Here is a 21485-nt window from a genome sequence, read left to right on the forward strand (position 1 = left end):
TGGCAGTTGTTGCGTGAGGAAACAAAGGATGAAAAGAGAGAGGGGGGAGAGAGAGGGAGGAACATGGGAGGAGAGAAGGGGGCAGGGGGGGAGAGCGAGAGAGAGGGAAGGAGGAGGAGAAAAGGGAGTAGGAAGGAAGAGAGAAGAGGGAGAGAGGAGGGAGGAGGAGGGAGGGAGAAGCGAGGGAGAGAGGAGAGAGGAGGAGGAGAGAACAAGGTTTTTTTTTTTTGGGAAATTTTTTTTTGAAAAAGTGGACTTTTAGTGTTTGTAGGTTTTAAAAAAAGTCAAAAAATTATTATATATATATATATATATATATATAGATAGATGTTGGGGGGAAGTTTTAAAAAAATTTTGAAAAAAAAAGGTCAAACTTTGGCTCTTAGTGACCCACATTTTTGCTGATGTGGCCACACTCCTTTACTCCCTTCACTTTCAAAAAGCTAGAGAGAGAAAGTGACCTAAGACACATGTGTCTGAAAAAAAGGCTAGAAAAGCCTACTCAAAAGTAGCTTCTTGAATGCCCTTGTCCCCTTAACCCTATACAACATTAGCGTTAATCCCTAAAAATTAGGATTCCTTACAAGACCCATGCAAGGTCCATATTTCTCCTAATGTTACATAATCTTCCTCAAATATGTCACCGTTCAAGAAAGTAGTAATAATGTCTGATTGATGTACATCCCAACAAAAATGAGCTACCAATGCACATAAAAAACGCACAGTAGTCATACGACAAGTGGGAGGAAAAGTCTCTTCATAATCTATGCATTTTTGTTGTGCATAACCCTTTGCAACAAGTCGAGGCGCCTTATAGCAACCTCACTATCTGGCTTGCGTTTCAACTTGTAAACCCACTTTGTATCAATGGCCTTTTTGCGAGGAGGCGAATCACATAAAGTCCATGTTCATTTTCTATAAGTGCATCATATTTTGATTGCATGGCAACCATCCAATTTTTTGAATTATGTGCTTCATCAAAAGACAGAGGTTCCTCAACATCATGTAAGCTAGACACGGCCAAAGCATAACAATCCGATGCATGAGATGCATGGCGAGAGACTGAACGAGTATGACTAGACAAAGGTACATCCAATTTACTGTCATGCAATGTATGCACCAACCATTTTGCCATACCTCTAGCTTGCTCATTTTCAGCCCTTTCCTCATGAAGTATATCATGTACATCTACATCAGTAATAGGTTGATCTGTAACATTTTCAAAAACCCCCATAGGCTATACATTTGCCTCATTGGAATTTACATTCAAAATTCCACCACCGAAAAGAGGCAACAAAGCGTCATAAATGTCATGTGAGCTGACATTACTGTCTCTAGTACATGATAGCAAGGACTGAACAAAATCTTCCACGAACACAACATCTTATAAGACCAAGATATGCTTTGTTTGCGGATAATACAACTTGTAACCTTTGCTTTCAGCACTATAACCAAAAAAAATACATTTGACAGCCTTATCATCCCATTTTTTGCGCTGTGTTTGTGGCACTAAAGCATATGTCAAATAGCCAAAAACACGCATGTGCTCAATAGAAGGCTTTCTATCATGCCATGATTCATATGGAGTAATAGACTGCAAATCTTTTGTAGGACACCGGTTTAGTACATAAGTGGCACACATGATTGTCTCAAGCCAAAACAAATACGGCAAAGCTTGACTTTTGACCATACATCGTGTCGTTTCCATAAGTGACCTGTTTTTCCTCTTAGTAACACCATTTTGTTGAGGCGTATAAGACATTGTATATTGGTGTTTTATCCCACGACTAGCCAGAAATGCATTAAATTCACGAGACATATACTCTCCCCCTCGATCGGAACGGAGGGTGCCCATAGTATATTTCGAGACATTTTCAACCATAGCCAAAAATTGTTTGAAGCACATGAAAACTTCAGACTTCGCTTTAAGTGGATACACCCATACATGCATACTCACGAAGTAAAGATAATTGCCCAAGGACGGAGTTTGCATGGACCCACAAACATCACTATGCACAAGCTGTAACCTGCATGTGGCCCTAACTGAACCATTTTTTGGAAACTTTGAGCTCTGTATCTTACCCCAAATACAGCCTTCACAAACATGTTTTACAGGTGCTTCAGGAGGCAGCAAAGAAGCAACCATATCAGACTTTTGCAAACACAGCAAACTAGCAAAATTCAGATGACCAAAACGTGCATGCCAAAGTTTTTGCATCTGAAATAGCCTTTGAATCCACAACTGCATTTGCAAAATTCTTCCGACACTTGTCATATAAAGTGGGCCATCACCAAAACTGAGATCATGTACTGTATATCTGTCATCTACAAATTTGACTACAAGACCAAGTCTAGCAAGTGTAGATACAAACAAAAGATTCTTCTTGATCTTAAGTACATAAAATGCATCAACAAGTGTGAAAGAAGTGCCATTGCAGCAGTAAGAACAATCTTTCCAACTCCCTGAACCGGATAAGAGGCATTGTTGGCACAAGTCACTAAATTCCCACGAGGGACAGGCTCAAGAGAGGTGAACAAATCACGATGTGAGGTAATGTGCTTTGTAGCACCATTGTCAAAATACCACACATGTGAATCTGCAGCAACTCACATGTATGCATCATGAACAACAAGATTATAGGTACACTTTGCACTAAAAGCCCATTCTGCATCAACATCAGCATAACAGTCTCCTTTCAAAGAAGACTCAACAATAGCTGCATTTGTAATGGAACCAGCATTTGCATTGGAACCACCCTCTTTCTTCTTAGCCTCTTTGGTCTTCAACTTATGACACTACTTGATCAAGTGATCATTAGCTTTACAATAATGAAAACGCATCTTCTTTTTGCCTTTATCACCAGAATTTTTGGACAATCTTCTGCTAGCAAAAGCATTAGGAACAGGTGATTTTCCACACAGAAGAACAATAAGAAGTGGCTGCATTGTTGTTACCACCTTTTCTTTGAGCAGCAATAAAGGCTTGTTCAACTGCACAATGTCTAGTCCTTTTTTTTTTTTGGAAAGTGACCCTTACAACAGCGATGTGTATAATGCATCAAACTTGACAAATTCAAGATTTCCTTGGGTCATAAGTCTCCAAGTACTAGCAAAAGTCTGGTAAGAATCTGGCAAGGCATCAAGGATAGTCTGCACAAGGGAACTGTGAGAAATGACTTCACCTACACAAATAAGTTGCTCATTTGTATCCTTGACACTAGCAAGGAAAGTATCCATATCATCTTCCTCATGCATAATCTTCGACTCCAGCTCTTTACGCAACAATGCAGTTTTTGCGTCATTGCGACTTGCATAAAGACCAATCGGAATATCCCAAGCCTATTTTGCAGATTTCACTGAATGAATGTGAGGAATAATAGTGCGTTTCACATACAATGCAATCAATGCATGAGCATGTGTACCTTTTACATCCCAACAAGCTTGTTCTATAGTAGGCAAATTAACTCTTACAACGGTAATCCTTGCAGCAAGACCTGCAATATCCTCAACATCCCTTGTATCCTCAGAATCAGGACGTACATCAATGCCCAGCATAATGTTCCAAATGCCCTTCGACACAAGAACATGTTGCATCATATAAGCACACATAGGGTAATTGTCCCCATCCAATCTGTCCTCAGCTGCAAACATCTTGAACACATCTATGTTGTTGTCGGCCATGGTAAATGTTGCACCTGATGTGAAAATTGCCTGAAAAGAGGAGAAACAAAGTGGAAACAACATGTGCTATATAGCGAAAACCATAGAAGATTGTAAGGGATCTGTTATGCAAAAAACAACACTGACAAAAAATTTGCACAAAATGACAAAATAACGTGTGCAGTACTATCTGTAGTGGAAGTAGAGGCCAAAATGAGCCCGAAATTTTTATCGACCTGTGAATGCTCGCCGAATCTCACCGAAATCGGAGAAAGTGAGCAGGCATGTGCCGGAGCTGCTAGCAACTAAGCCCGAGAGGACGTAACCTGCTCTGATACCAATTGTTGGAATTAGGGTTGCAAAAAAACACACAACTTGGAGAAGACAATAGAAGCCCAAGGCACACAACAGAAAGTGTATTACTTAGTGTGCAATGGAAAGATAGATAGCCCTAGAATGATGGGCGTATATAGAATGCACGAGGGAAAAACCTTCCTAAAGAGGGAAAAATGCCTCGGTGGTACTAAGTGTGTTCGCACACATCACTAACACATGTATATGGTAACAAATTGCATAGCTCAAAAGTTGCTTCCTCTTGCTCAACATGTTACAAGAGCAACTATGCTGAAATCAGCATAGGTGTAAACTTCTTTGCATAGTAGAACTATGCCTTTTGACTCTCCTTGCATGTTCATGGACTTTCCTCACCTGATCATGATCAAAGCATAGTTATTTGTTAAAATAACTAATGACTATGCTGCATATGACCACTACCTAATGCAATGAGGTGAAGAGGAGGAAAATGATAAGAAGAATGAGTACAAGTTGGTGACATACGTGTGTTTGTTTTTACATCTCATTTTTACACTTTCCATTATGTAGTCTATGATGCTTTTGACTGGTTGGACAAATGTAAGGAGTGATTGGTTAGACGTCACTAATGTCGATTGGCCCTCCATCTAGGTGAGCATCACCACACAATGGGTCACTACCGATCTATTCATATAGTCCCTCATCGAGCCAGTGATACTTATTAACAATGAATTCTTCTGAATAAAGAGCTTCTTGTATCTTGCCTTACATGCTATTAAGTCTCAGTTATATGAAGCCATTTCGTACATGAAATATCGCCTGTAGATCTCAAAAATCTTCATTAAGTAAAACGTATGCTTTTATGCTTTCTTTTCTCAATAAGAATATTTTTGAACTTTGTGTATGTGTATGCGCGTGCGCGCACGCGTGCACCTTTTCTCGTGTGCTAATCACGCGCACACGCGTGCACCTTTTCTCGTGTGCTAATTTTGAAATTTGTTTAATATATCTTTGGTTAGGGTCTAGAAACGAGAAGAAGAAGAGAATTTTAGCATCGCATCGAAAAACCCCTAAAAGACGACAAAGATCTACCCAATGAGTCTTGAATTTAGGGGGTGGGGGGCGGACAGAGAGAGAGAGAGAGAGAGAGAGAGAGAGAGAGAGGAGAAGAAGAAAATTTTTGACATCTTGAAAACAATCCAAATTGAGATTAAAGATTTACACGAGGAGCCTTAAACTTGAAGCTAGAGAGACAGAGAGGGAGGTTTGGAACTCAAGAATTGATAGACATCTATAACTTTATTATAGAGACTACAAATTTCTCGAAATTTGGGACACATCCACACGTTTCCAAGGTAGAGCATTTCCTCAACATTGAGCATCTCCATGTCCCAATCGGGGTACATCCATGACAAGAGGGAGGCTCACACGTGCTACTCACATGGATGACCTCTTGACATTGGTGGTTGCCTATGGGAATCGTTCTTAGAGAAAGCCATGGTCCATTGTAGAGGTCGAGTCCATTGTGTGTGTGTGTGTGTGTGTGTGTGTGTGTGTGTGTGTGTGTGAGAGAGAGAGAGAGAGGTTTTTGGTTTGCTATGTGGAGTTTTCTATTTTGCTAATTGCACACAAGTTGTGAGCTCTGGACATGGATGAGTATGAGGAGAACAAAATTTTGTTTGGTGGTTCTCTTGGGAGGTGGACGACAAAGCCCTCAAAAGCTACTTTAGGAGGTTTGGCAAGGTTGTGGAGGCCAAGGTTATGATGGTTAGGGATACTAGCACACTCATGGTTTTGGATTCGTAACTTTTGTTAACAAAAGAAGCAAGGAATATGCTATTTATAAGCTTCATGGTAAACCTTTGTTTTAATTGTGGGCAACCAGGTCAATGGGCAAGGGATTTCCCTTCTGGTAGTAACGACAAGTTTTCCTATGGTTGCGACAGAGACAATAGTTGCTATGATAGTGGCCCTGGGCTCAATGAGTGCTACAATGGCCACAACAACTTGGGTGCAAATAGAGTGTATGATAGCTTAACAATCATGATGGATATGATAAATATGATGATAATCAAAGAAGTCAGAGAAGTCAAAGATCTATCCAATGAGTGATTTGATATGAGAGAGAGAGAGAGAGAGAGAGAGATCTATCCAATGAGTGATTTGATATGAGAGAGAGAGAGAGAACATGGTCACCACTCAACCCCAAGCAACATCAAAGATCTATATCTATATATATGATGAGTCTGGAAGTCAAAGACTGAAATGCAAGAGTGAATGTCCCAAGATCTCTCTTCTATAACTGGGTGAAATTCGTAAATTGTTCACAAGAACGCAATAGATATGCATGCAAGCAAAATAAATTAATAGATATGTTATGTTGAACTGCATTCCAAATGTTGAAGTAGATGTCGTAACAACTCTACTCTTGATCAAAGCTTTATTGGTCGTATCGCTCAGGGGGTGCACTATGTAATCATGTTAATGTATAACGTGAGTTCGCAAGGAGGGGTTTTAAAATACAAAAAGTTTAAGCAATTTAATAGAGATACATTAAAATAAGGGGTTTTCTAATTCAGTTTTGAAAAAAAATCTTAAAATAAGGTGTCATTTTATTCATGCAAACATGTTAAAAGAGGAAATTTTTAATACCGCATGAATGTACGTTATATAGGGGGGAACTAAATGGTGAACCCCCCGAGTTGTATTGGTGGCTATACACTCTATCTCTTTGAACCATGTTGACTTATGAAGTTGATCTCTCTCTATGGGTTATGTGAAGATGTGTATTGCTACCAGTCTTGCATATGAGGAGGATGAGATGCAAGCAATCAAGAGAGTAGCAAGACTCCAAGGCCAATTGTACGTCAAAGCCAAAGACGTGAATTTGGGTCAATGGCTGGGGGGTTGGGGAGGGAGGGAGGGAGGGACACTCTTTATCAATGGTGTCCTTATGGTGCATGTGAGTGCATCAAATGATTCGATGGAGAGACTCGATGATCTATAAGAGAAACATTTTTAAAAACAATAATGGAGCAGTGATTGTATGGCTGGTGTTACATACTTCAAGCACAAAAATAACATTAAAGACCATGCCTTTGTGGCCGCAGCAATGAGTGTGTTACACTGTAGTATTTATAAACAAACGTAGTTTGTTGTCAAAGTCGTGGGCTTAGAGCCCATTGGACTTGGTGTCCTGCCACATCCACCCGAAAGTGTGTGCAAATGAGATGGCAAGAGCATATAACGTCAGAGCATGATGCCAATCTGCTTGACATGAAAAAAATCATGAGCGTGATTTGTAATAAGCGAGGTTCGATGTGTACATTCCACTATCGAGCGGATCAGTCTTTGCCAACTGGCTACCTCTGATTCTTGAACTGCCTAGCAAAAGTGGCAATACAGCACCCGCACCCAAATGGGCTCCCGTGTAAGCATGTCCGGTGCCAGTGTGTGACACAGGCCTAAGACAATGCGATTACGAGCAGAAATGTTTCCCGAGGGTTTGAACTTTGCGCTATCAAACAATATCGTAGGGCAACCAAACAATTCCTAGAATTTGATATCGTAGCGCAACCAAACAATATATAGCACGCTGTGAGCTTCAGCCTGCCTACCTCATTCTCTCAAAAGGACGGGCGTGCAAGCATGTGCGGACAAGGAAACACAAACACAGAGAGAGAGAGAGAGAGAGAGAGAGAGAGAGAGAGAGAGAGAGAGAGAGAGAGAGAGAGAGAGAGAGAACCTTGTAGCCTTGTGTCCATCATTTCATGACTGATGCATCAAAAGCAGCTAACAAACGAGCCCAACATGCCCCTCAACCTGCATGAAAGCCTTTGAAAAACTTGAGAATGTGATCATTCACCACCTCTGGTTGCTCTAATTGCATAAAATGCTGCACTCCTTCAAGGATTATAATCTCTTTCAGTGAGGGTACATCTGCTAACATCCCATGTTTGATGTAGTCCTTCGCACCCGCAAACTCATATACATTGGTCACCAGCGATATAGATTGGCGGAACCGTCACTTTGCTTCCTGCCCACGCAGCCGTGAGTTCCCAAGACCTGCATTTACCACAAGCCCTTCTTCTGAAGCTTTGCAAGGGTGCTCATATCTCAATTAACTGGTCTCTCAAACAAACATACAAAAGTATGCAGGGGCCTGAACACAAGAGCCCTAAACCCTAAATGGTGTGCCGAAACAAACAAATCAATAGCACCAAAACATACAGATCAATGTGCGTGATTAGCAATAGGCGGGTTCGATGTGTACATTCCACTGTCGTGCGGATCAGTCTTTGTCAACTGATTACCTCTGATTCTTGAAGTGCTTAGCAAAAAGTATGAATATATTTGTCTGTCTATCTAAGTGGCAATACAGGCACCCAAATGGGCTCCCGTGTAAGCATGTCCGGTGCCCGTGTGTGACACAGGCCTAAGACAATGCGATTACGAGCAGAAATGTTTCCCGAGGGTTTGAACTTTGCGCTACCAAACAATATCGTAGCGCAACCAAACAATTCCTAGAATTTGATATCGTAGCGCAACCAAACAATATATAGCACGCTGTGAGCTTCAGCCTGCCTACCTCATTCTCTCAAAAGGACGGGCGTGCAAGCATGTGCGGACACAGAGAGAGAGAGAGAGAACCTTGTAGCCTTATGTCCATCATTTCATGACTGATGCATCAAAAGCAGTATAACAAATGAGCCCATCATGCCCCTCAACCTGCATGAAAGCCTTTGAAAAACTTGAGAATGTGATCATTCACCACCTCTGGTTGCTCTAATTGCATAAAATGCTGCACCCCTTCAAGGATTATAGTCTCTTTCAGTGAGGGTACATCTGCTAACATCCCATGTTTGATGTAGTCCTTCGCACCCGCAAACTCATATACAAGATCTTGGTCACCAGCGATATAGATTTACGGAACCGTCACTTTGCTTCCTGCCCACGCAGCCGTGAGTTCCCAAGACCTGCATTTACCACAAGCCCTTCTTCTGAAGCTTTGCAAGGGTGCTCATATCTCAATTAACTGGTCTCTCAAACAAACATACAAAAGTATGCAGGGGCCCGAACACAAGAGCCCTAAACCCTAAATGGTGTGCCGAAACAAACAAATCAATAGCACCAAAACTTACAGATCCACAAGCCCTTCTTCTCAAGCTTTGCAAGGGTGCTCATATCTCAATTAACTGGTCTCTCAAACAAACATACAGAAGTATGCAGGCCCGAACACAAGAGCCAGCATAAATGCAACCTTACTAAACAAACAAATCAATAGCACCAAGACTTACAGATCCAAAGCCCTGTAATAATTTAGCGGGGGAGTGAACCCATGCTTGCAAACTCCGAAACATAGTATGCAATGTCCTCCTCGGATGTCCATGCTGGAAGAGGCACACTCTCCTTCACTTGGCTCAAACCTTCCATCTTCTGATCCAGCCTACGGCTGAAAAGGTTTCTGAAAAGGACCTCTGATGTAATTTGCTCTATTTTAGCTTCCATCTTGCCAGGTGCCTAAATTGAGCTAATAAGGGTTAACAAAATATAGTAAAAAGAAAAGAACATGCTCTTATCACTACCCAGAACATGGAATTTGTAATAACAAAACAACTTATAATGCCTTCTCGTACTCCATCTTCTCCGGCTATGCAGGGACGTGTTGTGTGCATATGTTGCCTACAACAGAAAGAACCGATTGCGCACCATAACAATGCGACTTTGCCTCCATACCTGAAATTGGCAAATGTAGTGGTCTTCTCCAAAAGCAGCTCTCATCAACTGCACCATGCTGCCAGACGGGTGCCGAGCAGGAAAATAAACACTAAGGGTTGCGAGTGCAATGATTCGGTCGGGCCGAAAGAGGGCAAACTGCCACCCAATCACTGCACCCCAATCATGAGTAACCAAATATACCTGCAAAAAACAAGATTAAAGGTAACCTTGAGGATGTACATTAGTACAAAGCTTGACCTGCAATTAGGGAAGGCATTCAGGTCATGTGTTTACACACACACCTTTTCCACTTGGAGAGCATCCAGCAGGCCGACTAAGTCTCCCACAATATGCAAGTAGGTGTAATTGTTGGACCCCTCAGGTGCAGAGGTGTCTCCATAGCCACGCATATCTGGCGCAATTGCTCGGTATCCAGCTCTCGCAAATGCAGGAATCTGCTTGCGCCATCCATACCAGCCCTCTGGAAAGCCGTGGAGAAAGAGTACTACTGGGCCTGCACCAAGGCAATGTTGCGCTCTCTCTCTCTCTCTCTCTCTCTCTCTCTCTCTCTCTCACCTTCTCCCATTTCGACAAAGTGCATGGAGATGCCATTGGTGGAGATGGTTCGGTGCGTCGCGCCCTCCATCGCCAGCTTCAGCTGCTACCCTGCTGCCACAAGCGCTTGCTAATTGTATATCTGTAGGCTCGGTACAATCGCCAAGCTAGCGACATGCCAGTTGCACACTGCAAGTGGCCGGCTTAAAAGAGGGAACAGAGCGCGTCCGCACGGCCAGGGTTGAACCCCACAGCGAGACCGTCGCTGTTGAAAAACTAATAAGGTAAGAGCCAGTTCACATGAGCTACAGGCTCGCAATTGGTTGCCATTGGAAACCAAGGGCTGTTTAGTTCACATGGTCGCAGGAAAATGATGCAAAAAGGAGTTCTTATTTCCGCAAACTCAGCCCGTTAACCAAATCCAGCGTATGCTGACTGCACGCAGTGCACGATTTTGTCTTTTTTTGCAGTTGCACTCTCGCTTCAACCCCAAGAGGTGGAGCAAGAGGGCAACCTATTCGCAACCATGAACCAGCAACCAGGCCAACCCACCATGGAAACACAACAAATTGGCAGTTGGTTGCGCACATGTTGCCAACCAGCCCCTCACCCTCATTGCCATCCTCATCTATAAGTGACACAAGAGGAGTGTCAAGGGATCGACAGCGGGGGCGTGTGCTTTGGGCCGTCGGATCTTTGCACCGGGGGGGGGGGGGGGGGGGGCTCTAATAAGTTAAGTGCATGCTCCCGCCTTGCCATGCCCTTTGTGGATCCCCATCCTTCAAGGAAAAGTAACACTTAGAGCTCCTTCCCATACCCACGAGAAAAACTCCCCTTTACCATGATTTTCTATAGGGTGTAGGTGAATACAGGAAGAAGAACTTGCCACATCAGCTGTGCGTTTTTAAAAGCATTTTCTATTGAAAATTTCATAATACCAAAAAGCGACTTGGGTTCATTCAAGATGTAATAGGCTACAAAGAGAACCGTTTACAACCCTTCCAAAGACGTTTGGTAGCGTTCAAGATGGTGATTGAAGGACTTAGAGAGAGCATGATGACAACGATGAACGTAGAGACTAGAGCAAGAAGGATCAAGATGATAGAAACCCAAGCTCTTCAAAAGGGCATCAACCCAGGAACTTGAGTTCTTCAACCACAGAGACTTAAGTTGTTCGATGATCATGGATCACATATACTTTGTGCAACTTGCAGGCTTCATGATCGAAATCTAGTGCATGATCCGCATGATGATGGAGATCGCAGGTGACATGAGAAAGAGACCATGACAGAGAGGCGTATTGTGGGCATCGTTGCCACAGGGAAGGTGATTGAAGGACTCACATAGAGCATGATGACGATGATGAACGTAAAGACCAGAGTAAGAGGGATCGAGATGATAGAAACCCTAGCTCTTCAAAAGGACATCAACCACAAGAACTTGAGTTCTTCAATGATCATGGATCATGGTTGTTATTGCAGCATGTGCGCTTCATGATCGAAATGAAGGGCAGTACGCATGATCAACATGTTGATGGCTATCGCAGTCGACATGAGAGAAGGTAATAGACCATGACAAAGAGGATGAAATATACAAGAGATCGTAACCAAAGGGATGGTGACCGAAGGACTCTTTTAGCAAATCGTTGTGATGGACGTCTATAGCATAGCTATCAGGCACTAACACTTACAATATCAACACCAAGGAAGCGTTCCGGATAGGGCCATTAGGGTAACGGCCAAGTGGCCGATCAGACAACCCATATACCCATCTATAACTCTAACTATATTCTTCGTTATCAATAGATTAAAGAGTCAATGAGACAGTGCCTCAAGGGGTGCACCTTACAAAATCCTCTATATCACGTGTAATCAGAGCCTAATAAAAAAACCCGTTTACACATCACTACCCCTCTTTCCTTATAAATCTTTAGTTTTTTTTAAAAAAATTAAATTAAAATTACCCTATCGTAAGTGCAAATATGTAAATTGATCTGAACTACAATATATCCTCCTCACTACAAGAGGTACTTAATAGTAGCGACGCTCAGAGTGCGACAATCAAATGTGAAAAACCATGGTGTCACTAAATTACAAGTAACTTAGCGACGCTCATAGCGACGCCTATAGCGACGCCGTCAGGGCTAAAAAAAATAACCGAGAGCGTCCGAAAACTCAGATCTCATTTCTGAGTTTTTGGTGCGCGCTCAAGCAAGCAAGGTAACGCGCCCTCTCCCTCTCTCTCTCTTTCTTCTCCACACACACACACACACACACACACACACACACACGAGGAGAGGAAGGAGAGCCAGGTATGCTCCTTCCCTCTCCTCACTCTCATGTTCCCTTCCCCTCTTTCTCTCTCCCTCTCTCTCTCTCTCTCTCTCTCACACACACACACACACACACACACACATTGTGTTTTTGAGAGAGAGAGAGAGAGAGAGAAAGCACAAGCATAAACAAAAAACACACACACACATGCATAAACAAAAAATGCACACACACATTGAGAGAGGAAAAGAGAGAGAGAGAGAGAGAGAGAGAGAGAGAGAGAGAGAGAGAGCATGCATAAGCCAAAAACGCACACATACATGCATAAACAAAGAATGCACACACACATTGAGAGAGGAAGAGAGAGAGAGAGAGAGAGAAAGAGAGAAAGAGAAAGATATAAAACAAAGAGAGAGAGAGAGAGAGAGAGAGAGAAGAAGAAGAAGAAGAGAGTTTTAACATCGTAGGAAACTATCCCAAGAGACCTTAAAGATCTAGTCGACAAGAGTTGAACTCAAGACCTGTTATTCATGAGGGAAATGGCATAACCAATCTATCACACTTCGGTGATAGAAAAGTTATACCATTTTTCTCCTTTTTTTATTGGCGTGCACACACACCCACACACACACACCCGAGAAGAAGAGAGTTTAATTTAACGTCGTAGGAAACTAATTAAAGAGACCTAAAGATCTAGCCAATGAGGAGTTGAACTCAAGACCTGTTATTCAAGAGGGAAATGGCATAATCAATCTTCCACACTTGGGTGATAAAAAGGTTATACCATTTTTCTCTTTTTATCAGAGGCATTCTAATGTGGACCATGCATGACTATCCCGGACTAACAGAATGCTCAGGTGATCTATTTACACTCCTCACTCAGACACTGTAAATCTTGGTTTTTCTCAAGCTGATCTATTATCATGTGTATACATGCAGGGCTTCAAACAAGCGGATACAGAGCATGTGTCACATGTGGACCTAAACTGAATGCACGTAGGGCGCCCTTCCACAGAATCATGTGTTACGCGACGGCTTTTTGGGAAGAGAGCCACCGAAGATGTCTGCACAAGCATGGTTAGAGCACAAGGAGATGTGTGATGACGGTTTGCCCCCAGGGATGAGAGACTATCTCTATGGTACGAGTTACGATACTGGCCCCGACTCATGATCAATCACTTGCTCGATCCAATGCACATATTCAAGAATGTGGGTAATCTACTATGGGATCGTCTGACCGGCAAGAAAGATACTTTGGGAGCCAAGTTGATCTTAGAAATGTGGATCGTATGGAGCAATATTGGCCGCAAACAGCGTCCGATGGATTGATAAAACTCCCTAAAGCACCATGGATTTTCATAGGAGCCCAAGAACGCAAAGTAAAAGAGACCATTCGATCTTTGCGGACCCCCACTGGCATAATGCACTCGCTCCGAACGTGTTTTACTAAAGAAGGAAAGCTTACCGGTTTGAAGTCACACAACTGGCATAAAATGTGTCAGGTATGTTCATAGTGGAATATATCATAGTGGGAATTGTGTAACAAACTCGTGTGTGGACTTTAATATCATTGTTGCACGTGTTTTGCAGTTTATTTTACCGGTTGCCATTGAGGGATGTTTGTCTCTAAACGTCTGTAACACAATCTACAAACTTGCGAAGTTGGTGCAATGGATCTCACAAAAGGAGATCAACGTAGACTCCATACCATTCGCCAAACTAAATGCTACGGAGGTTGTGTGCATGTTTGAGAAACATTTTCCTACTACCATGCAAACCATTCAGGTGCATCTTCTTGTTCACATAGTTGATGAGGTGGAAATAGCTGGCACAGTACATTCCAGATGGATGTTCTTTTTAGAACGTTTCATGAAAACGCTCAAGGGATATGTGCGTCAGAAGGCATGTCCGCCGCAGGGTAGCATGGCAGAAGGTTGGGTGGTATCAGAGTCCCTAGTGTACATTGGAGAGTGTCTAGACGGATTTGATAAAGACCGGGATACGCTATGGCGAAACATAGATGATGAGCGCATATCTGGGATTGTCATGTGCAATCTCGGTGATGAGAAGAAGATGACAGAAGATCTAGAGGCTAAAATCAACCGATTTTGCATGCTTCACAATCCAATGATGCAAAAGTGGACTTCACAATATGAGGATGCAAAGCAAGAGCGACAAAGGGCACGAATCAAGTGGAGACGGGGAAGACGACCACCGATGCACTATCCGACGGGTCTAGAGAGCCTACCAATATTCATGAGCTTAAGATGGTTGCACAACCAATTGAAAAGTGCACAACAGTGCGGTGAAGAAGTGATTGAGGAAGAGTGGGAGTACTCTTGGGGTTGCGCGACCAAGGTAAGTTTGCAATGTACAACTAGTGACTTTCTAGATGTTTGAACGGCCACTCATAATCTTTGTTGGTTGTAGTATAAGTCATACACAACAACATGGTGTAAAGGTCGACATTTTAGGGTGGAACGGATCGACAAAAAGCGTTTTACTCAAGATTGTGGAATCATGGCAAACTTTGAACAGTCTAGTCGACGACGGTCCTCTGATGCAGGTCCTGTGGTGGCGGAACTCACTTACTTCGGCACTCTACAAGAGATTTTGAGGATCGAGTATAGAGGATTTTTTGTCGACTTGTTCGACGTGCAATGGTTCAAGATAATCATGGAGGGTCGCAACGCTACTGTGCGTAGAGGAGAGTCTGGTTTTCTTGAGGTGGATTCAACTAAGAAATGGACTGACCTAAGAGGCACTTTCGTACTACCTGAGCATTGTGAACAAGTAAGTATGTAAATAGTTAACATCCCATTTTAGAATTTATGTGCTTGGAAGCTCTCATGTAAGTTATGTGGCTCTGGCAGGTGATATTTCATCCTACAAATTCTGCATCAAACTGGTGGTACGTCATAGAGGTAGCCCCTCGTAGTGCACGGACGTATGAAGGCTCCATGTGCCAATCATAGCGGCATCAATGGTAGAGATCGGAGAAGATGCTCAGTCAGAAGCCGTTGAGGTGGTGCCAGACGAACATCAAGCTGCTACTCTCTATGGGGTGCATGCAGAGGATCTACAAAATGAAACGGAGGACATCTGTTTCAACGGAGAGCTCTATATAGATATAAGAAGCTATGCTGAGCTATGTGAGGATGAGAGAGAGATCTCTTAAAGCCATAAATATTGTATTTGAACAATTTTGCTACATTTTGTAAAAACTCTGGCTCTCTAAGTACCTTCCATGTTGTATAACGCTCTTTTGATTTTGCGCTCACATCCTAGGCAATCCATGGCCACATGCAGCTCCACCACCTGGTTTTTCGACTGCAAGATCTGATTGTGTGCGCTCTCTCTCTCTCTCTCTCTCTCTCTCTCTCTCTCTCTCTCTCTCTCTCTCTCTCTCTCTCTCTCTCTCTCAAATTCTGACTTATCGACTTGCCTCTTCTATCAGTCAAGTTGAATAGAAGAAGAACGCGTCATTGCGTCATTGCATCATTGTATTTAATGGTCTTTGCCTCCACCCCAGGTACGTATGCTCTAGGTATGTTCTCACAAGCAGGGACGACAAGCACCTCCTCTCTCTCTCTCTCTCTCTCTCTCTCTCTCTCTCTCTCTCTCTCTCTCTCTCTCTCTCTCTCTATCTATCTATCTCTATCTATCTATCTATCTACTTGTCCATGTTTTCTACTCCATTCATTCAATATTAAGGGTAAATGTTTGTGTGTTTAATGCAGGTATGGATGATGAGGAGTTTCTTTCTTCTTTGTCACCCCAGCAGAGACAGTGGTACGTGGAGCGTCATCTCTTTGGAGCACCATCACGCGTTCCTACTCCATCCGCATCTCCCTCTGTTTCGGAGCATTCAGCACGCTTCGAAGCTTCGGTGTCGACGAGACGATCTTCACACTCGTCTAGGTGCCGACGCTCTAGTGGTGGCGGTAGCGGTTGTTGTGGGGATGCCGCCGTCGATGCTTCGACATGCCTCGTGTTCGACGAGGCTCTTTACCCTCCCCTTCTTTGCCCGTCCCGACACCAGCCACGGCATCGCCATCGACACCAGGTTTTGCACGGCTGACTGCCGTTCCCCGCAGCTACACACCACTAGCTACTCCTCTAGGAGTCACTCCAGTGGACACTCCTCGCTTCGGGGCTCAGACTCCAGTGGAGACACCTAATGTCCGTACCCCCGTTGACACACCACTAGAGACCCCTGTCGGGACACCCAGGTTCACGCGTCAGCGGCAAGAGGGCTTGCCTTACTCCATCGACTTTAGCGACGGCATCATCTTGGATGATGAAGGCAAGAAGGTGATTTTGCGCATGCACGGTCTTTGCTCTCAGGTGTTTAGGCACTACATACTAAACACCTGGAGTGAAGTACCAAATGATTAAAAAGACAAAGTCATCAGCATGCTTCATGACAAGTTTCCCGTTCCAACACGGGATGACCGCTTCAATGAAGACATAATGAAGGTTCGAATGCGCGAATACTGCAAGCACAAGCGTTCCGAAGTGCAAAAAGCAATCAAGCATGGGTGGAAAAAACCAGATTGGCTGGCCAAAGAAGATTGGAAGAATGCGAAGAAAGCAACGCGCGAGAATCCTAACATAATGGATTCTTTGTATGTTTTGACATAATGGATTCTAACATAATGGATTCTTTGTATGTTTTGACAGTGTTCGATGACAGGACGTGATCCCACACCGTACGAGCGTGAGTACGCAGGCAGGAAGGGCTTAAACGCCCTTATGGCCATTCTGAGTTCTAGCAGCGGCATGGTTAGTATTAGGGTTTATTCTTTTCTATTTGTTGTATTGTTTTATAAACGTCGCTATATGTTTATACTTACAAAATGCTATCTTATTGTTTTTTTTTGCAGAATCCGACAGATACGCCGCTTGGACGCGATGAAACGTCTGATTACACGACGTCAGTTTAGCCATAGCTAGATAGCATTAGTTTCTTTTTTTCATAGCTTATGTATCATGAGACGACTTTTATACGTCTTTTTGAAAACCATGTATATTTTTTAAATAATGACAATGGTTTGTAACTATTATATTTGCAAATTTTAACAATCAAGTGATTTTGCCTATGTGTACAATTTTCATTGATTTACTTTCATCAATTCACGCTTGTCATTTTTGTATCTTTATTTTGCAAAGAATACGTACTATGGATGATGGAGTTAATGGTTATATTGTCTTGTGGGTGACTATTTTGGGTCTATATCTACCTTTGCACCTTTTTTCAAAGGTGAATCAATTAATAAAACATTCAATATGGTTGATGGGTGCTCCCACCAAAATATTTTCCCCTCGGGCGTCGCCATGAATGTCGCTATATAAGGCTTTGTAGCGTCACTATAGATGGCTCTGCAGCGTCGCTATAATCGTCGCTATAGGTGTCGCTATATAGCGACGTTTATAGCAATGCATATACCAACTGTCATAGCGACGCATATAGTGACATCTCCGTATCGATGCTGGTAGCGACGCTCTTAGCGACACCGAGGGTTATAAAGCCCCAGTGTATTTCCGTCCCTAAAAGCGTTACAAGAGCACACAACCTCTTGTAGTGCCTATCGAGCACACATGATACATCTACATATGCACAATCTTGGAGTCCACCAAGCAAGCCTCTCTCTCTCTCTCTCTCTCTCTCTCTCTCTCTCTCTCTCTCTTTTCTCATCTCCATCCTCACTGCTCACGCACATGCATTCTCTCTCACCATGCACTTATAACTGGTATCAGAGCGCTCGGTTCAGTGAGAGAAGCTCATTGTAGAGAGATCTCACTTTGTGGCATGCAAGCATTGGTGCATCAGTGAGTAGACGACCATTCAAGAGCTCACCATTGGAGCTTGGTACAAGTGAGATCACTCATATCTAGAGTAGATTGGAGTAGAGAAGTATTAGGTAAGCTTCATTTCAGCTCACAATTTCACAATAGCAGGTTTGAGTTTGCATTTGACAAACATAAGCATTGGGCGAGTATGTGCAAAAAGATTTACCAAACAAATTTCAGCCAATTTTTGCAAATCTATTTTCCCTTTATAAACAACTCATTATGGGCCAATTTTCCAATTTCTTAAAATCAAATTTTCGTGCTCCATAGCTTTATAGTTAGACATTGGTTCAAATTCTTCATCGATTTGAGATAAAGCATTTAAACTATCTGCAAGTCATAGTCGACAACAATAGAATTATGCAGGTTTATTTTGGCTTTCTTCAAATGTGATTTCAAACATAGCCCCGATCAATACTTCACCATTTTCTTTATATCTAAAACTTTGTAGAAGAAGTTTTTGCAAATTCCTCATGGTTTGGGAGAGATGATTCTCTAGTTGTAGGTCAGTTTAGTTTCATTAAATCTGCGGTGACCATTGTCATCCAGTTTGGCATTGGCCTCGACATAATAAGAGCGGGGGTGTCTACACATCTGACCTCCACGGACAAGAATACACATGCAGGCATACAGGCACACATATGCAGAGGCATATAGAGTACTTGCACAGGATTATGATAAAAGTCATTGCTATAATCATACACTTTTTGCTTGATGTATGCTTATGTGGATGAGAGACTAACTCTTTGAGGTTGTGCATAGCCTGCATCAATTGACTTATCAGATTGCTTCTATAGGTTCTACAAGTATTGTTGGATACATGTTTCATAGTCTTACATGTGTAGGTTTACAGGGACAGGTCACGTGTCTGGTAGCTACAAAGTTTTGCAACATACTTTTATTTTACTATGGGATGCATAAGAGCATTGTTTTGCTTAAATATTTATGAGTTTCTTTACATAAATAGTTTTGATTGCATCGAGCTCTTTTGAGATTGTTTACCTGAGAAGGAATTTGGTTTACGCTCTCTTTATGCTTGCATCTCTATTGGTGTTTGTTTATGCACATATCATGTCCTTGTCATGAAAATTAATTTCTAACCCTCTAAAAGTAGTTTCCATCTTAATTTGGCCAATTAAGTCTGGGGGAAATAAAAGAGAACAAGTGAAGTTGATTTAAGTGCGTATAGACTAGCACGGTCATAGGCTTGGGATCAAGGGAGAGAAGTCTACAAAAGAGCAGGGATAATTTCTATTTAGTGATCTCAATCAAAAGGTACAAATCATGGGAGGATAAAATCTATTCTGAGAAGCCTTGATCCAAAGTACATGACAAATGAGATTACCTAGAGCAATTATAGGAGTCTAAAAGTAGAAAGTAGTTGTGCTAAGCTTCAGTAATCTAAATAACTCTTAAGACTCCAAGTATGAAGTCTGTTAAAATTCACTAAAGATAGTCTAAATTTAGTAGGTCTAAATTTAGCAAGCTTCAGGGAAAGCTTGGTGACATCTCCAAAGCCTAGTGCTAAGGTTCTGCACAAGAGAGGAGGATTCTAAAAGTCCAAAGATAAATTTGACTTTTATCAATGTCTACCCTAATTTAGTAGGTCCTAACTTAGCTGTCTCCAAAGGGATTGTGCAAAGGTCTTGCACCCGAGTCGGTAAATTCAAAGGTAAGGCTAGGGATTTTAATTAAGGCTAGGGGAAATTGAAAGTTTAAGGTTAAATCATCCCGTACTTAATTACTAAGTTGACCATAGACCTTCTCTTCCAAGTTTGGCTAGGCCACTTGTCCAAAGTAGCTCGCACTTGCTTTGTGGGAGTTAGGGTATGCACACACACACACACACACACACACACACACACACACACACACACACACACACACACACACACACTTGCAGAGTGCACATTGTGGCCAAGCAACCTCTCTCTCACTCCTTCTCTCATGGGAGCTTAAGAGATAGTCTCCATGCTCGAGAACGTTGGCTATGGATGCAAATCTCACCAAGTGAAAGTTTTATCTTCTTCTTCATCATCTCCTACTACTCTATTATGCTAAGTTATGTCAAGAGCTTACCGATGGAGTAAGCGTATATAGGGTACAATTCTCTTGAATTGCTTGAAAAATAATTCTTTTCATCCTCATCTATCTCTTTCCACGTAGTTCCTTTCCTTCTGTTAGGGTGTTTAGGGCTTGGGAAGGAGGGTTGCACCATGGAATCTTGAAGTACACCATCTTCTTGATTAAGGAAAGGCTCCACAAGAGCATAAGTATGTATTATAACCAAGCTCTCTTTTGAGAGAATTATAATACAAGTCCTTTTGGAGGGGGGACTAGCTCCAAGCATATCCGACCCATATCCGGTCCTCGTCAATTTCTCAGTCTTAATTTTGTAATTCTCTTCAATTTTACATACATGATTAAATGTTCTAATGTGTGTGAAAGTGCAATAAAATCAACCCGGCGCAACTTCTATGTCTCCTCTGTGAAATTCTCTCAAGGAAAATTACACCTATTAATTAATTATGTTGTAAATCTAAGAAATAGATAGATTCTCTCATATTGGTATCAGAGCCTAGGTTTCTCTTTTATTACCTAAGAAGAGAGGTCCTTGAGCATTCTATGAAAGTTGAAGTTGTTCATTGCAATAGAATAAGTGGGATTGGGATTTATTATTTCAGTTGGCATGCCCACTTGCAGGGTACGGAGAACACCATCGGGAACTATGGTCTTAATAATGGAGTCTCTTTAAACTTGGCAACGGCTTAACCATAATTGAGTTATCAACCACTCGATAGGAGTAAGTGCTAGCTTAGCACTGTTAAACTCACTCCACTACTCCTTGCAATTAACAATATTCTAAATCACGGGTGTAGTTAGTTGAGTTCTAATTTTCAAGGGATAAGAGGAGTTGTAACCAAATCTTTAGAGGTGCCAAGATAAAGAGGTATGATACACATTCAAGGAATTTTAATCATGGCACAAATTCCTTCCAAGGCTAGCACCAACAGCAACAACAATAATAAAGGCAAGGCATAAAAAAGGATATAAAGGTAAAATAAACTTTTGCCTAAAGAAGTCGATCCTGAATGAGTTCCAAGATGTGTTTAC

The 21485-nt window shown here is 42.3% G+C and overlaps 2 protein-coding genes across 3 annotated transcripts; both read right to left on the reverse strand.

The window, feature by feature from the left end:
• Positions 1–2350: 2350 nt before the first annotated feature.
• LOC147464272 (uncharacterized) lies at positions 2351–7853 on the reverse strand. 2 transcript variants are annotated; one of them, XM_086513812.1, is made up of 2 exons: positions 7718–7853; positions 2351–3711 (listed from the first exon to the last, which is right to left on the reverse strand). In XM_086513812.1, the coding sequence occupies exon 2, from the start codon at positions 3679–3681 to the stop codon at positions 3340–3342; it is 342 nt and encodes a 113-aa protein (XP_086369938.1). In that variant the 5' UTR covers positions 3682–3711; positions 7718–7853; the 3' UTR covers positions 2351–3339. The 2 variants fall into 2 exon arrangements, with proteins under 2 accessions (XP_086369938.1, XP_086369935.1); XM_086513809.1 differs by having other exon boundaries at positions 2351–3339; positions 3423–7719.
• On the reverse strand, positions 7719–10446 carry LOC147464273 (epoxide hydrolase 2-like). The gene is made up of 8 exons (XM_086513816.1): positions 10267–10446; positions 9993–10204; positions 9709–9891; positions 9448–9492; positions 9270–9362; positions 8884–8948; positions 8623–8651; positions 7719–8037 (listed from the first exon to the last, which is right to left on the reverse strand). The coding sequence occupies exons 1-8, from the start codon at positions 10334–10336 to the stop codon at positions 7997–7999; spliced, it is 738 nt and encodes a 245-aa protein (XP_086369942.1). The 5' UTR covers positions 10337–10446; the 3' UTR covers positions 7719–7996.
• Positions 10447–21485: the final 11039 nt, after the last annotated feature.

The sequence above is a fragment of the Adiantum capillus-veneris genome, chromosome 1 (assembly GCF_014529385.1).
Source record: "Adiantum capillus-veneris isolate H3 chromosome 1, ASM1452938v2, whole genome shotgun sequence".
NCBI classification, from domain to species: Eukaryota; Viridiplantae; Streptophyta; class Polypodiopsida; order Polypodiales; family Pteridaceae; genus Adiantum; species Adiantum capillus-veneris.

Bases quoted from the DNA above. Each gene is read 5' to 3' on its own strand.
- LOC147464273 (XM_086513816.1), bottom strand. From the start codon at position 10,336: ATGGAGGGCGCGACGCACCGAACCATCTCCACCAATGGCATCTCCATG. The intron at 9,493-9,708 runs GTATGGAGGCAA...AGCTCAATTTAG, and splicing joins ACTACATTTGCCAATTTCAG to GCACCTGGCAAGATGGAAGC. The intron at 8,949-9,269 runs GTAAGTCTTGGT...TGGTAAATGCAG, and splicing joins TATTACAGGGCTTTGGATCT to GTCTTGGGAACTCACGGCTG.
- LOC147464272 (XM_086513809.1), bottom strand. From the start codon at position 3,744: ATGTTGTTTCCACTTTGTTTCTCCTCTTTTCAGGCAATTTTCACATCA. The intron at 3,340-3,422 runs GTACACATGCTC...TCTGCAAAATAG, and splicing joins AGCTTGTTGGGATGTAAAAG to GCTTGGGATATTCCGATTGG.